We start from the raw sequence: 16,433 nt of genomic DNA, 5'->3' as shown, positions 1-16,433 counted from the left end.
GTACTTAGATGAGAATGAAAACTGGGAGGATATGTTGTCATGCAAACCAGACGATACTCCAGTCAAGTGAATACCCTTTTTCGCGTTGCTCTGAGCCACACTCTACTAGAGGTATGCGTTAATCAGCTGTCCTGTGTGACCTGTTGCCCTAATGCTTAATCACTTGACTGATGTCCCTTTTGACAGAGAAGATAGCCAGTTTCCTACATCTTAGTTATGTTTTAAACTATTTAAATACATCAGTTTTTTTACAGTGGTTGACACATTTCAATTGTGAAAGAAAAATGCAGTTTATTTTCATGTTTAAAGTAAGTCTTCACTTCTGGTCAAGATGGAGGCACAGGCAGACATGGCTCAGCTCCTTGCACAATTACAACTTCAAAATTACAACTAAAATACAGAACAGGCATCACTCAGAACTGTCAGAAATTGAGGTGAATGGAAGTCTGATAACTACAGAATTAAAGAAACCACATCCACCCAGACTGGTAGGAGGGGCGCAGACGCAGAACAGGCTGGTCCCACATCCACATGTGGTGGACACAACTTCATGAGGGGTATCTTGGGAGCGAGGAATCCCAGCCCCATGCCAGGCTCCGTAGCCCAGGGTTCCAATGATCAGGAAGATGAGTCCTTATAACTTTTGGCTGCAAAAACCAGCAGGAATTGAGTTGGTGGAAGAAACTTCTGGAGTCCCAAGCAGTTCCCCTTAAAAAACCCACACTCAGACTTACATTCACTCCCTCCGAGCTCCAGCACCAGGGTAGCAGCTTGAAAGGCACCAGTGGCGTATAGGGAGGAACTGGTGAGTCTGGCATCAGGGCGAGAGCTGGGGGGCAGTTTTCTCTCAGACAGAAAGGTGGGCAGAGGCCACTGTTCCTTTCTGAGCTCTCCCCACCACAGAGCTACAAAGCTGGTGGGCCAGCACTGTATCTGAGACTCCATCAATCAGGCTAACACTGTCTGCCCCACCCTGGAGATCCCCAGAGACACCTTCCCACCCAACTTACAGGCCCACCCAAACTATTAACCGACTTTTCCACATGAATGGCCGATTTGGCTCCGGCTTCACACCTTGCTAAATCCTATGAAACAAGCAACAGCTGGCCTCAGTGAGCCCCCAGTCCATATACCTATTGCTAGGTGGCCCCAGGCCCAACACTAGCAGCAGCCAGCCTATATTCACAGTTTGGCTTAGCCTGGAAATCTCCAAGCCCAGCACAAGTAGCAGCCATCTTGGACTGCCTTATAGTTTTTGCAGGGTGGCCTCGGGCAGAACACAGGTCGGGGCTGACCTTGGCCTGCACACCCAGTGGACAACTGCAGACCATTATAGACCACCACCGGCCTGCCCCTGCATAGCTAATCCTCCACGGAGAACAAATGGGGGTGGTCAGTGGTCACAGCCAGTCCTTACAGCTGACTGGCCTAGGTAGATCCCTCCCATTGACCTGCCAATCAAGGCTCAACTACAAGAGGAGGGTGTACTCAGCCCACATGGAATGTGCACCTTGAGGACCCAGGTTGGGCGATAGGAGAGGCTGTGCCACGGGACCCTGCAGGATGCCTACTACATTAGGCCACACTGCCAAGACGCAGAGTCAGAGCAGCTCTACTTCATATATAGAAACGAACACAGGGGGGCAGCCAACATGAAGAGACAAAGAAAGAGGGCCCAAATGAAAACAGGTGAAATCTCCCTAAAGAGAACTAAATGAAATGGAGATAAGCAGTGTATCAGGTGCAGAGTTCAAAGCACTAGTTATAAGGATGCAGCCTAAAAAAGATCCAGTCATAAACAAAGGATGCCGTCATTGAAATACAGAACAATTTACAAGGGAACAGCAGTATAGTGGGTAAAGCTGAGAATCACAGGTCAATGATTTGGAACATAAAGAACCAAAAAACAATCATTCAGGAAAACAAGAAGAAAAAAATCCCCCAAAGAGGATAATGTAAGCAGCCCGTGGGACAACTTCAAGCACTCCAACATTTACATCATAGGAGTGCCAGAAAGAGAAGAGAAAAAGCAAGAAATTGGAAATCTACTTGAAAAAATAATTAAAGAAAACTTCCCTAATTTGGGGAAGGAAATAGACATGCAAATCCAGGAAGCACAGAGAATCCCAAACAAGATGGATGCAAAGAGGCCCACTCCCAGACACATACTAATTAGAATGCCAAAGGTTAAAGATAAAGAGAACACCTTAAAAGCAGCAAGAGAAGTTAGCCACCTACAGGGGAGTTCCCATGAGACTATCAGCTGATTTCTCAACAGAAACTGCAGGCTAGAAGGGGTAGGCAAGAAAGCAGGGACCTACAGCCAAGATTGCCCTTCCCAGCAAAGCTACTATCACTTAGAATCGAAGGGCAGATAAAGAGATTCTCAGACAAGAAAAAACTAAAGGAGTTCATCACCTCCAAGCCATTATTATATGAAATGTTAAAGGGACTTATGTAAGAAAAAGAAGATGAAAACTATGAACAATAAAATGAACAAAAAATTACATATCTACCTACAAGAAATCTAAATAACAAACTAAGCCCTGGTGGGTGTGGCTCAGTGGATTGAGTGCCGGCCTGCGAACCAAAGGGTCACTGGTTTGATTCCCAGTCAGGGCACCTGCCTGGATTGTAGGCCGGGTCCCCAGTAGAGGGCAAACGAGAGGCCGTCACATACTGATGTTCCTCTCCCTTTCTCCTTCCCTTCCCTTCTCTCTAACAATAAATAAATAAATAAAATCTTTTAAAAAGGGAAAAGAAAACTAAGCAAACAAGAACAGGGACAGAATCATGGATGGGGACAGCAGCTTGGTGGTTACCAGATGGGAGGGCGCTGTTGGGAGTGAGTGAAGAGGGGAGGGGACTGAGAAGTACAAGTAGGTCGTTACAGAATTGCCATGGGGACCTCAAGTGCGTTGTAGGAAACGGAGTAGCCAGAGAACTTACACACGTGACCCATGGGCGTGAACAATGGTGGGGGGGGTTGCCCGAGGGGGTGGGAGATGGTGGGGGGCAAAGGGGGAAAATGGAGATAAGTATAATATCAAAATCAGTAAAAAATAATTTAAGAAATGAAGTGTCCATTAATATTTTTCAAGGGAAATATGTTTGTGTATTTTGAAATTTAAAAATTCTATGAAAGTGGATTTATTATTGTAACAAACTTGTATAAACCACTTGTTTTGAGAATTACTGGTGGTGATGGATAGCAGAAATGCATTCTATATAGTGGGTATAGCTTGTTAAGCAAGATTTTCTCCGGTGTCAACACTATTACAGATGTCCCCCATTTTCTCCCTTTTGCCCCTCACCACCAAGCAAGCAAGGTTTCTTACAGTTCTCTCGAACTGAACTGCAGAAGCAAGTATGTTTTTAGTTAATTGGCTTAGCTTTTATTTTGTTTCAGCCAAGCTGGGCACTCTTTATTAGTTTTGTTTACATTTCATAATGAAAGCAGCTGAAATATTGTATTGGGAAATAAGAGATCATCTCTTTTGGATAAGATCTGAGAAGCTCGCTCAAAACTCATTTTCACTTGAGTTCTTTCCTGATGTGTTCTAGAGCCTAATTATGTGTGTGTTTGGGAACAGAGCTGAGTCAGTCTGTCCAGGACTGGGGACAAATGACTCATTGTTTGAAAGTATTTAAATCCCAAGTCTCAGTTATGAGAAAGTACTTGTGTGTTTTTTAAAGACAACTGTTTGTCTTTTTTCCCTTTTATCAAAATTTACTAGAAATAATATTCTTTATGCTTTTTGGTCAGTATTTCTGTTAAAATCTTATTGTTCCAGTCTATAAAGAGCTTCAATGTCTTGGGATATTACAAAAGAATACCGCACAGGTCCTGCATAGCCCACTATATTAAGAACAAAACCAACTAGAATATAAGGAAATAGTAGTGGTGAAGTCAAAACAAAAAGTGAATTTTTTAGAATGAGAGTAGAGAATGAGCTAATACAGCTAAATAATAGCCCTTGTTAAAAAGGGATGTGTAAAGGCGTAGTGCCGGAAGGAATGATAGACTTACATCATTAAGTCAATGTGTTTGCCAGGGAGCATTTTTATTCATGTCCGTTTTTTTCTGCAGTGTCTTTGGACTATTGTTTTGGTATGTTAGTGTCTAAACTTTTGTGTATTAAGAGCTGTAGCTGTATGTTATCTTTTACCGGTACAACCTTGGAATGCTGCTGATTGATTAGCGTGTGTATTTGTAGGAAAAGTATTTAGGGCTAACATCACTGGTTCTCCCGTGAAGGTCCTAAGTTAAGAGTAGGATTTCAGTTCCAATAACTCTGTCCTTTCCCAGTCCCAGGAGCACTTTTTTCCTTCAGTGACATGAGGCTGTGGGTACAGAACGAGTGGGGATAGGTGAATAGTTCGCGTCGAGTTAGTCACGTTGCGTTAGAATCCATCGGACCGCGGCGGAGGTGGCAGCTCAGTTGGGGGTTGTACTAATAAATCTGTTGTATAGCTGCATAGCCATATTTGATTGGAGAGAACATTGGCTGAATTGTTCTGTAATCAACGACATGTAATGAAATTTCTTTGAAATTTTTGTGAATAAGGATTTAAAACTATAATGAAAAGTTTTCATCTCACTGTGTTTTTATGGGAAATATTTTTAATGTGTACTTGTTTTCCTTATTCATCATCGGCTCCACAGAGCTTCTTACTGAGTTAGTAACTGACCGTTAACTGTTCTGTGAGAGAATATCACAGACAATCCATAAAGCATGCCATGTGGGTATTTGTGTGCATTCACGGATGTTTGATATGTGCAGAGTTCAACTAGTACGCCGTCTCAGCCACGTGAGCTGGCTTGCTTTGGGTGCATTACTTCACCTCTAATCCTCAGTTTTCTGATGTGTGAAAGGTGGATAAAAATAGTACCTGTCTCTTGGGGTTATTATGAGAATTAAATGAGTTAATACATGCAGTGGTTACAGTTAATAGTGAATTTTAGCTGTTATTAATTAATTATAAATCAGTGGGAATTCTTACATATTCTCTAGCCTTGTGGCAAAGCTGAACTCATTGGCAAATAAAGTATGTGATGCTTTATTTTGTTTTTAATTCCTTTAGGTCACTTAGGTTTCTTGCCAGTTATATAACAACTTTGTTGAGGCTACGGATTTAGTTCTGTGGAAGTGAATGAGGCGCACTTTGCCTTGGGGCGGCTTGTTTAAGGACTTGTGTAAAAAGTCAGGAATGCATTGCTAAGTAACTCTAAAAAGGGAGATTTTTCATTTTTCCCTTGTGTGTGATATAAGGAGCCTGTGTTGGGGGTCAGCAAGTCTGAGACCACATTTGGGGGGTTAGGAGTGGATTGGGGAAATGTAACGATAATTTAATGATTCCATTTCATGTGCATTTTATCCCTTTTTCATCCCCCGCCCCAAGCTGCTTCAGTAATTTCTCTTGGATACCAGTTTATTTATAAAAGTGATATTAAATACTGTGAAATTCTGCTATCACCACAAGACAGTAGGGAGGGGAACATAGCTGGAATTTATGGAAAAGATTAATAGGTAACTCTCTTTGCACTTATTTTTGGCACAGCAAATCATTAAATCTCTCCTTCATGGTTACTGAACCTGAATTGAAAACAAGTGTCCAGGGACAAAACGGCCACCTATATGCAGAATGGGCAGCTGTGCACGCCTTGCCACCACTCGGAGTTTGTGCGCCCGGGTTGTGACCACATCCGGACACGGGGGCTAGCCCAGTGCAGTCGGAGGGCCTTTTAAGTCAGTCTGTCATCCTTGCAAACAGAATCACTTTAGAAGCAGAAAAAAAGAAACTCTGAAAAGTTGCCATTGTAAACGTCACAGGGCCAGGCAAATAGTCTGACTGACCAAGTATGTACTTTTTTCCCTAGTATTGAGTTTGACCGGGATTGTGACTACTTTGCAATTGCTGGGGTTACAAAGAAGATTAAAGTGTATGAATATGGCACAGTTATTCAGGATGCGGTGGACATTCATTACCCTGAAAACGAAATGACCTGCAATTCTAAAATCAGGTACTCGACATTATTTTCTTGGCATAATGCAGTGTGTGTACAATAGTTGGTACTTAACTAATGTGTTTTGCTGTGTATGATGTGCTCCTGTGTATAATGTGCACCCACATTTTGGGCCCAAACTTTCAGGGGACAAAAAGATCTTTCATTTAATTTGTTAATTTCATTATTTATTTATTTAGATACTTGTATTTTGTATTATCATATTCCAGGGTATTATTTTGCATATAGATATCATTACTGCTTTCTAGAGTTACACTTTAACACATAAGCCTAAATAAAAGAATTTAAAAACATTTATATAGATACAGAATTAGTACTACCCATGTATAATGTGCATCCTTATTTTTCCCTCAAAAATTTGGGCAAAAAAATACACATTATACACAGCCAAATATGGTAGGTAGTATGAGTTGGTTATTTTACTTTTCTGCGAAACTCCTTGCTTCTTCATGCTGAACACTTATTGCCTACAGAGGATGCATCAGAATACCTTTTTAAATAGATATTGGTTGCTTTCCCCCTGTGGTTATCATTTTTCAGTTTGTCAAATGAAAGCTGTTTTTCTTTCATGAAATCAAGCGAAAGATCCATGTTGTAGGTAGCCTTTCATGAGGTGTGGAGAAAAGGATTACTGTAGCCTGTGACAGTGTCTAGAAATCAGTAATTTTTCCCCGACGTGCACATCTTTAAATATTATAATTGTTTACAATTTAGGAAGTCTTTTTACAAGAATATTTTGCTTCTTTCCATTGAGGGCATATTTAAATTTCATGTTCTAGGGCCTAGAGTTCACAGTGAAATACTACTACATTGTTAACAGTACTCACACTTGGGATACTGTTTAAAGTCCAGGAACTGGGTGCTGTTTTTGATTTGCAACCCCCAAATCTTAGAGGAATCCTAGAATCTGCATTTTCAAAATAAACTTCCTAAGCCGGCTTCATGGACACTGGCTTAAAAGGGAGTGATGTAAGAGAATCATCTAATGGTAAACTGTTTAGAACCCTGAGCATTTCCTAGTCGTCCGTGTACCTTTTTTATCCTAGTGAATGACACATAGAGTATATGTGTGTTTTTAACAATGTTAATAATATATCAAGTATTACAGTCTTAATATAATTTATTTGTTGTAGCTTTCCTTTTTATGTTCTAATTCATTCATGAAAATGATGGACTTCCTAATTTGTGAGCTGCTCATTTATCAGTGGCGCTTACCATTAAAAGCCCATTATAGTTTATGTCCTAAGTGGAAAGAATGTGACATGTAGGAGATACAACTTTACTGAACACTTCTTATGTGGCAAGCATTGTCCTAAGCAGACCTGTGAGATAGTTACTTTTATTGCCCTGTTTTATACATAAGGGAGCTAAAACACAAAGAAGTTAGTGAACTTGCTTCAGCTTAGCCAGGTCGTCTCTGGAGGAGCCAGGCTTCAGACAGAGGTAGTTTGGTTCAAAAGTATGTGCTCTTAACCATTTTGTGCTCCTCGTTTGTAAAATGGAGCGTGTGAGAGTAATGCCCATTTCCTACCATCGTGCTTTAAATAAAGCGACATAATACACTCGGCATAACACGTGGCCCATATCAAGAATTCATAGTAGATGTTACTGTATTGAAATTGTGGATTAGAAAGCTTAGCCCTTCTGTCTTGGCGCATGTGAAGATAGGGCAGTACTTTGAGCGCCTTGGAGTATAAAGGGCAGATGCTTGGTAAGGCAGGACGCTGTGGGCCTGGGACGGGAGGAGTCTGTGCAAGCACGCCTAACGCCGGTTTGGAGCCAGAGGGAGGGTGAGGTGAGTTACCCAGGCCACAGCTGGTCGGTGGCATGTCTGGAGTTTGAGCTCCAGTCTATCTGAATCCAACTTAGCTTCTAACTGTTCCATATAATTTCACCCAGACATTCAAGTAAATAGATTTAAGCATGCAAATGAATTCATCCAATCTCTGAAATTCAGCATGAATGCAACTAGTAGAGAGCAAAAGATTTTATTACGTTCATATGCTTGGAAGTCATCTGGGTTAATTGCTTTCAAAGTGGGTTCCTTAATGTGCTATATGCTTTACTAATTGCACGGTTCACATCTGTCTCAACAAAAACATACATTTTTAGATGTTGCATTCTCAGTTTTGGAGTGCTTGAGAAGAGCAGAAACTATAAATGTTAAAAAGTTTAATTTTCGCTGTTAAATGACTTTAATTGGGATTTCAGTCATAATATTCTGTTGGTTAAGATTTTTTTTGGATGTAAAGTGAAACTCAGTTTAAACTAGTTTATTGGCTTTTGTGGTTTGGCACAACTGGATCCAGGGGCCTCACCAGTCTGGTTCAGTCTCTCGTTCTGCCCCAGCATGCTCTGTGCCCCTTCGACCTCTGTTACCGTCCTGCAGAGGCCTACTTTTCTCCCGGTGTCAAAGGCAGCTGGTGGCAGCCTTAGGCTCATGTTCATCTTCCAGGTAGCAGTGGAGTGAAAAGGGGTACCACTGATTATTACTTGGTAGTTTCAATAGAAAAATCTGGGAATTAATTGATAGGTTTCTCTCTAGAACATTTCCAAAGGGTTCCAGTCTTTCTAGACACATCAAAATCCTTTGTCCAGTGTTATGCATTTTTACATAAAGTGATATTTAAATATATGTGTTTTGTTCAGCTGTATCAGTTGGAGTAGTTACCATAAGAACCTGTTAGCAAGCAGTGACTATGAAGGCACCGTCATCCTATGGGATGGGTTCACAGGACAGCGGTCAAAGGTCTATCAGGTAAATAAAGATACTATTACTTGTTGTAAGAATCACATTTTTGCTTTCTTCTTCATTGTAAAGCTTCATTTGCTTTATAATTAATAACTTAAAGTCACTATTTAGCATTTTTATTCCAATGTAAAATTAAATAAAACTCTCTGAAGCATCTTCCCAAACTTTTGCATTTGCAGAATGCATCCAATTTTAGTAACTATGTATGATATATAAAATGTTTGGAAGTACTTTGCGTTTCTTTTGTTTCAGTAGGCTATTTTCTCTGCCCCCCACCATAGCAGTAAATTGATACCAAGTGGTTTTTTGTATTGTTTTGTTTCATTTTCTTGCTGTCTTTTAAGGTCTGTATTCTCTCTGAGACTACTTTGTCTTCCTTCTACACCTTCTACAGGAGCATGAGAAGAGGTGTTGGAGTGTTGACTTTAATTTGATGGACCCTAAACTCTTGGCCTCAGGCTCTGATGATGCGAAAGGTATGCTTTGAATCACCTGTTCTTCCCTCCACATCTCCTTTATTCTCTTTACTGTCAGAGATGCAGAGATGTATGGAAACTTACACTAACCCTTTGTGCTTACTGACTGTTCGAAAAATAACCTGAACCCAAAAATCTACATCTGTTTTGGAACGAAAGAAAAATGAATATATTGCATCTTCATCATAACCTTTGCTGGATTCATGCCAAGTGGTGACATTTTTGTAGCCAATTTCTTTATATATACACCATTGAATAAACTTTTTTCCCCTGAAACATTTAGACATCTTTGCATTCTGAATTATATTGAATTATAGTGTCTGTTGTTAATTCTATTATGCAACCAGGATTGTGACCTGTATCCTGAAAATATATTTTACATGTGATTCCAGTGTCTAGTAAGACATTTTCGTTAAAAATGATACAGTGGTCGCTCTAGTGCCTTCCAGGTCAACCGCTCACCTTTCTGCCTGTGCTGTCAGGTCTGACCTGCTCTGGTCAGCAGCTCTCTGCTCCCTAATCATTGCAACTCTCTGCGCAGGTCACTGGGATGGTCTGCATTACGGGCTTTCATTGTGGAATGAGCTTACATCTGTGTTGTTTTCTGACCTTAAAACTAGGCTCTCTTGGTTTCAATTCACTGTTCTGTTACCGAGTTGTTCTGTTTAAACGTTTTTGATCCTAGGAAACCAAAATGCTTTAGCACAAAAACACAGCTGTAGCAGTAGGCAAACTTTCTAGGTAACAGAATCATTTGCTCACGTATTGTTTATTCTTTCTGTGTGCTTTCTTGTCCTTTTTTCTTAGTGAAGCTGTGGTCTACCAACCTGGACAACTCGGTGGCGAGCATCGAGGCGAAGGCTAACGTGTGCTGTGTTAAGTTCAGCCCCTCCTCCAGGTACCATTTGGCTTTCGGCTGTGCAGGTAAAACATGCAAGCAGATGCATCTTCTTTTGCTGTTGGTTGAGTATCACATCTAAGATGAAAGGGCATTTTAAAAGCCAATAATCCTGTAGGTTTGAATTGTGTCTTTGCTGTTAGACTAACGTAGAAGAATGCATTACGCCCCCATTGCTCGTGTGTTGCTGTGCCTTCATTTCAGTGATTTGCCACCAAAGTTCAGTACATAGAGTTGGGTTAGTTGATCATTTTGGTCACTGTTCCTCTAAGTCTTAGACTGTGTGAATTAATGCTGATTCACAAACTTAGGTCATAATGATGTTTAAGCCATAAGACAGGAATCTTTCTTTTTTTAATTAAAAGAAACAAATTAATTACTTCAGTTATTTGTTGAGTGCCTATGCACTAATTACCCACCTAGGGACAGTGAACAGAACATGCAAAGTCTTGTATCCTGGAGTCCTTGCTCACGTCGTGAGTGCTCATGAAATGTTTACTATCACAATGATAGCAAAGAGCCCCGGTTGGTCTGGCTCACTGGATTCACTGCTGGCCTGCAAACCAAAAGGTTGCTGGTTCGATTCCCAGTCAGGGCACATGCCTGGGTTGCAGGCCAGGTATCCAATTGGGGTGTGCAGGAGGCAACTGCTCAGTGCGTCTCTCGAACATTGATATTTTTCTTCTTCTCTTTCTCTCTCCCTTCCCCTCTTTCCAAAAGTAAATAAATAAAATCTTTTAAAAAATAATAATAGCAAAGAAATTTTTGCTAAAGAATTTTTTTAAACTAGGATGATAATTTTTCCAAACTCTAGTGACTTATTTGGGGGCGTTGAATAGGGGTGGCCATCAGAGCAGCCTTAAGAAGCCAGTAGTCCTTACTTTATGCACTGCTGTCCGTTGTACCTTGCACCGACTAAAACATGCCTTTAGTTATAAGGAAAAGCGTTACTACTAGAAAACAAAGACTGTTGTTGAATCATCTTCATGTAGCATTGAAACATTTTTAAAAATACAGACTATTACCTAAATGTTTCTTTTCAACTATAAAATGTCCTTCAAACCGTACTGTTTATTTTACCACTGAGAGCAGTACAAAGTCATAATCATGAGGTTGCTTGTTAAATACCATTTGTAATAATGAATTTGACAGCGGGAATGGGCTGTACATTGTGAAACATGGCTTCCAGAATGGTGAGAAACAGATAAGCAGTGTGTGAGCTGCCCCTCAATGACCTTTTGACTTCCTGCTGCACGGACCGCAGGTCCCACGTGGGTGGCCAGGCGTTGAGCTGATTCTCAGCTGCCCTGCCTGTCTGTATCTTTATTTACATCTTACATTTCCATATCGTACAGTGAATCTTGTTTTCTGTACTTTTACTTCGTTATCTTGCTCTTTTCACCTTTTGTCATAAAATGATGCCTAGTTAATCTTTTTTATTATTGATTATTTCAGTTTTGTTTTATTTTTTACTGGAGCTTACACCTTGAAAAGTTTCCCAAAGTAGACTAAAAACTCACAAGCATTTCTATTAAAATATCAAATCCTGAGTTATGGTCCCCTCGAAAATAATAGATCAGGGATTTTTAACTACCTTCTTGTGATTAATATTGAGAAAAACGCTTTAAATTTTATTTTAAACCTTTTAAAATCTATTCCAAGTCCTGAGATTATCCAAAACATGCTTTTACCAAAAGAGAAAATAACATTTTTAATGTAAGGGTAGAAGTGTTTATTAATTGTCTGTTACTTGTTTAACAAGGACATACTCTTACTGTGTAGGAAAAGGTACAGGAAAATGACCTCTTCTCCAAGTTATCTTCATTAAAGCCGGTTTGGGAGAGCATTGTAAGACTAAAGCGAGTAGAACTCTGGCCATCTGTGGTTTTACTAAAACATTAGAGTTGCGTGCATGCCAACTTGAACCGTCTTGCAGTTTTTAAAATTCTGATTAGTATAGCAGATAGGAAATATGGGTAGTCTTAAAGTGTTCTCTTTAAAATGATAATAGCTCTCCCCCCCAGGAATTAGTGATGGAAATCAAAGATAAAAGTACTATTACTCTTACTGAGGAGTGGCATTTATGGTAATACATATTCATCGGGAAGGAATAATGTTACTAGAACAAACAGGAATTCTGAAATATTCTATTTAACACTGTTATCAGTAAACATTTTTGTTTTGGCTACTGCGAATTGTTACTCTCAGTGAACTAAATCAGGCCATATACTTAAACACCATGTGTTTTCCCATTTTCAGTGCACACTAGTTTTCGTGATTTGGCAGATGATAAGTCTTGGGCTTCAAAAGAAAGAAATAACCCTTTCAGGGTTTTGTTGTTGATTATTAATCTATTTTTAAATATTAGTACTGCATTACTTCCCTTATTTGAACATTGCAGTGGCTTCTCATTGCCCGAAGAATGAAAAAGTGTTTTGCTTTCTGTCCTGGGCCCTCCACGACCAGCTTTAGTGTGCCCTCTACGCCTGTCATGGTGATTTCTCCTTGAACATTTTCACTCAACAGAATTTTTATAAAGCTTCATTTCCTGTAAAGATTTCTTGATTCTCAGTAAAGCTATCTGAGGCTATGTCACATTTGCAGCTTTTAAAAAATTTTGTCTACATTGAAAATTGTTTGCATTTGCTTACACAAATAGTATAAGACTATATCCTCATTCTCAGCTCTCGTATGTTACAAATAAAGCTTAAGTTCCCGTGATCAAACACGATTAAACTATCTCCTCAAAGGTACTGCATAGTTTTACAGGTATGTTTCCATAGGTAGACAGTATTTCTTGAGGAGGAAGCCAGTAAGTATTTTTCTTTAGTTAGAACTATACATATATTTTAAATCGGGGTGGATTTGAAAGATGACCATTTACACAATATAAAACACACAAACTTGGATATTGTCAGATCACGGAAGTGTTTCTGGACTACCGTCTTCTCCTTTTCTTCCTGCTCCCCCAACATCCCTGTCACCGAAATATAGTTACTTCCTTTCAACTTGAGAGAACCTAGTGTTTAGTTTAAGCAGCTACAAAATCTAATTTATTTCCTGTTATGGAGTTAACATGGAGGAACTGGAGTGAGGGAGACATGTAGTTGCTCAAGGTGATGTTTATTGTATTTTCCTGTCTTGTCTAAGGAATGGGAAACATTTTAGGTTTGTTAGGTTTATAAATCAGCCTTGGCTTTTATACAGTGGTTGCCAGTGAGGATGAAGTCTTTTCTTGAACATTTGAATAAATTGAATGTCTGAATATTTATTTAATAAATCTTGATTTGTGTTGTAACATCCATGAACATGCATTTCAGTTATCTAAGACTTCCATAGATAATAGGAGGAGATGACTATCAAAGACATTTTATTTTCAAGTTTCCAAGTAATTTGAGTAAAGGAAATGGCACGCATAAAGCCAGTATTCAGGGAACAAATTAGTCTTTTATTTTGTCATAAATAAAATCTTTTTATAGTGCTAGAATCTAAAAACAACTTTGAAGCATCCAGTAAATCTTTCATTTACTTATGTGTCTTGCCTCCCAGCCTGTAATTAGCCCACTAGCTAGATCTTTAAAATGGGGTTTTCCCTGGCTGGTGTAGCTCAGTGGATTGAGTGCGGGCCTACGAACCACATGATCGTGGTTCAATTCCCAGTCAGGGCACATGCCTGGGTTGCAGGCCAGTTCCCAGCAGGGGGTACACGAAAGGCAACCATACATTGATGTTTCTCTCTCTCTCTACTTCCCTTCCCCTCTAAAGATAAATAAATAAATATCTTTTAAAAATGGGCTTCATGAGAAATTTTATATTTGTATTAAATGCAGAGATATTTTATGTCAAGTATCTTTTATTATGGAAATAATCATTATTCATTTCTGAAACTGAATTGAATAATCAGTACAAACACTTGGGAAGTATGAAGTACATGATAAAATCTCAAGTGAAACCATTAAAATAACAGAACCAAAATACAAAATCCAGACTTGTTATTTGGTTAAGGGGCAGGGAGAGTAAAATATTTGACTAATCCAAAAGCAAGCAAGAAAGGAAAGGTAGGGGAAGCATAGAAAACTTGGGATAATTAAAAAAATGAAAATAGCTCATTGATAGAGATTCAAATATATCTAATTAATCGGAAATGGAAATGGATTAATGGGTCCAAATAAAAGGCAAGGCTTAACAGACTAGTTAAAATGTTCAGAATGCAGTACTACACTCTCTGTAAGAGATGCATGTAAACCAAGGATGAGAAAAAGTACGTGAAGCAGCTTTATTTTGGCGGAGGAGTAGATAGCTGACAGCGATTACATTGCCTGGGAGCTTGGGAAATACGGAGCTTTCAGACGGTCGGTACGGGAAAGCGACGCTGTAATTCTGCCCCGTGGAGTAACCAAACCAAGTCCAGGCGAGCAGCACAAGCCGAGAGAGCATCTTCCTGATCTTTTAGCAGGGGCGCCTCAAGACACAGAAACTATAAGCTATTATAAAATGGAAGACCTTTGTTCATCAAATAATACCTGAAAGAAATGATTTTTTAAAGTCATTAATTGGGGAGAGATATTTACAACATATGTTTGGCTTAGTATTACTGTGCAGAATATGTGAGGAGCTCTTCCAGGTAATTGAGCAAATGACAAATGTACTCCAGCCTTGCCCCTCAGAGTGTAGTCCGCCCAGTGGAACAAAGCCATCCTGGAATGCTAGTAGGAATGTGAAATGGGGCAGTCAGCAGTTTGTCAGTTTCTTTAAAAGTTACACACAAAATTATCGCATTTCCCAGTAATTACACTTTCATAGGTACCTACCCAAGACCTGAATGTGTGTCCACACAAAGACTTCGATGCGATTGTTCATAGTGGCATTATTAATGATAATAAAAAAAGAAAACAGATATCTCACTGGTAGGTGCACAGACGAAATGTGGTAGATCCATCCAGAGGATGCTCGTCAGCAATAATAAGGAATGAACTACTGACACATATTAAAATGTGGGTGAACTTGAAAAAGCACGTGAGGTGTAAGAAACCACACGGGGGAGCCGCTGTCCTGCGGGTTCCATTTGAACAGATTGCCCAGACGAGGCGTATTGGTACACAGGTAGGGGTAGTGACTGCTCAGTGCAGTGGGTGATGAATGGGTGTGGGGTCTCACTGGATGAGGAAGATGTTCATTCAGTTTAGTGAACGTCATGAATTTATACTTAGAGTTTCTATTATATGCACAGTGTCTCATGGAAATGTATTTGGAAAAGCAAATGTTGGAGTAAAATTAGGTAGCATTATGTTTAGCCAAAAGCCCAAAATATGAAATTACCTTTTAATAAAGCCATCAACATTTAGAGACTATTTTTTAATTTCCAGTTACTTTGAACCTGCACTACTCTGTTTCTGGACCAGGACCATAGGGAATGTGTATGCGTTTACATTTTGTGATGCAACCAGGTTTTCCTAGGTTCAGGGCTGGAAAGCATTATAGCGTTAACTATCTTTGAAAAGAATTCATAGCCCTTAGTTTTCTGGCTATTACAGGTTGACATTGACTGTGAAATGTTTGAGAAAAACACCCAAACCAGTTCACATTAGCTTGGCTTCCCTCTTCTCCATGTAACTACATTTTTCTGTTCGGTTTTGCTTTGTTGTAGATCACTGTGTCCACTACTATGACCTTCGAAACACTAAACAGCCCATTATGGTATTCAAAGGGCACCGGAAGGCAGTTTCTTACGCAAAGTTTGTGAGCGGGGAGGAAATTGTCTCTGCGTGAGTATTAACTCTCTTCAGAGGTTGAACTTGACGCCGAGCTCTGTCCGCCTCTACCATTTCGTGATGTCCCCGTGGGTGTACGCACTTCTTCAACTTGTCTAATTGAAACACATGTACATTCTGATCTCTGTTACTCACTTTGATATGTTCTGTGTGAATAAAACCTGATTACACTAATTTTAAATGTCATCCCCTTAAATATTTGAACTTCAAACTGAGTTTCAGACACCATTTTCCCCGTAAGTGAGAAACAACATAGTTGAAGGAATAGAATGAGAAGTGTTGTGTTTAAGTCAACCCTAGTATTATTACTTTTGGTTTTAAGTAATATTTGGTTGACCTTTATGATTCCATGTTTCTTGACCTCCCTGTGATTTCATAGTGAGTTTTCCATGTATTTTGAAGAGAACTTTCCAACTATGAATGCTTATACCGAACAAATGGAAACTTCTGACCTAGAGAGTTGTAACGTCACAGCTTTTAGTTATCTTTTATTTTGTATAAAGGTAAC

At 39.6% G+C, this 16,433-nt stretch overlaps 1 protein-coding gene across 3 annotated transcripts in view; it reads left to right on the top strand.

Annotated features, from left to right (window-relative positions):
* The window catches only part of COP1 (COP1 E3 ubiquitin ligase), a 116,336-nt gene that overhangs the window by 70,938 nt on the left and 28,965 nt on the right, over positions 1–16,433 (top strand). For all 3 annotated transcript variants that reach the window (XM_037034874.1, XM_037034873.1, XM_037034872.1), the window contains 5 exons: positions 5,882–6,025; positions 8,678–8,786; positions 9,175–9,256; positions 10,064–10,180; positions 15,802–15,919. In XM_037034874.1, the coding sequence (XP_036890769.1) occupies positions 5,882–6,025; positions 8,678–8,786; positions 9,175–9,256; positions 10,064–10,180; positions 15,802–15,919 (570 nt within the window). The remainder of the gene's footprint in view (positions 1–5,881; positions 6,026–8,677; positions 8,787–9,174; positions 9,257–10,063; positions 10,181–15,801; positions 15,920–16,433) is intronic.

The sequence above is a fragment of the Sturnira hondurensis genome, unplaced genomic scaffold (genome assembly GCF_014824575.4).
Source record: "Sturnira hondurensis isolate 20B ecotype Veracruz unplaced genomic scaffold, ASM1482457v3 Scaffold0022215, whole genome shotgun sequence".
Taxonomy (NCBI): Eukaryota; Metazoa; Chordata; class Mammalia; order Chiroptera; family Phyllostomidae; genus Sturnira; species Sturnira hondurensis.
The sequence above is the reverse complement of the archived record's forward strand: the minus strand, read 5'-3'. Positions and strand labels throughout refer to the sequence as shown.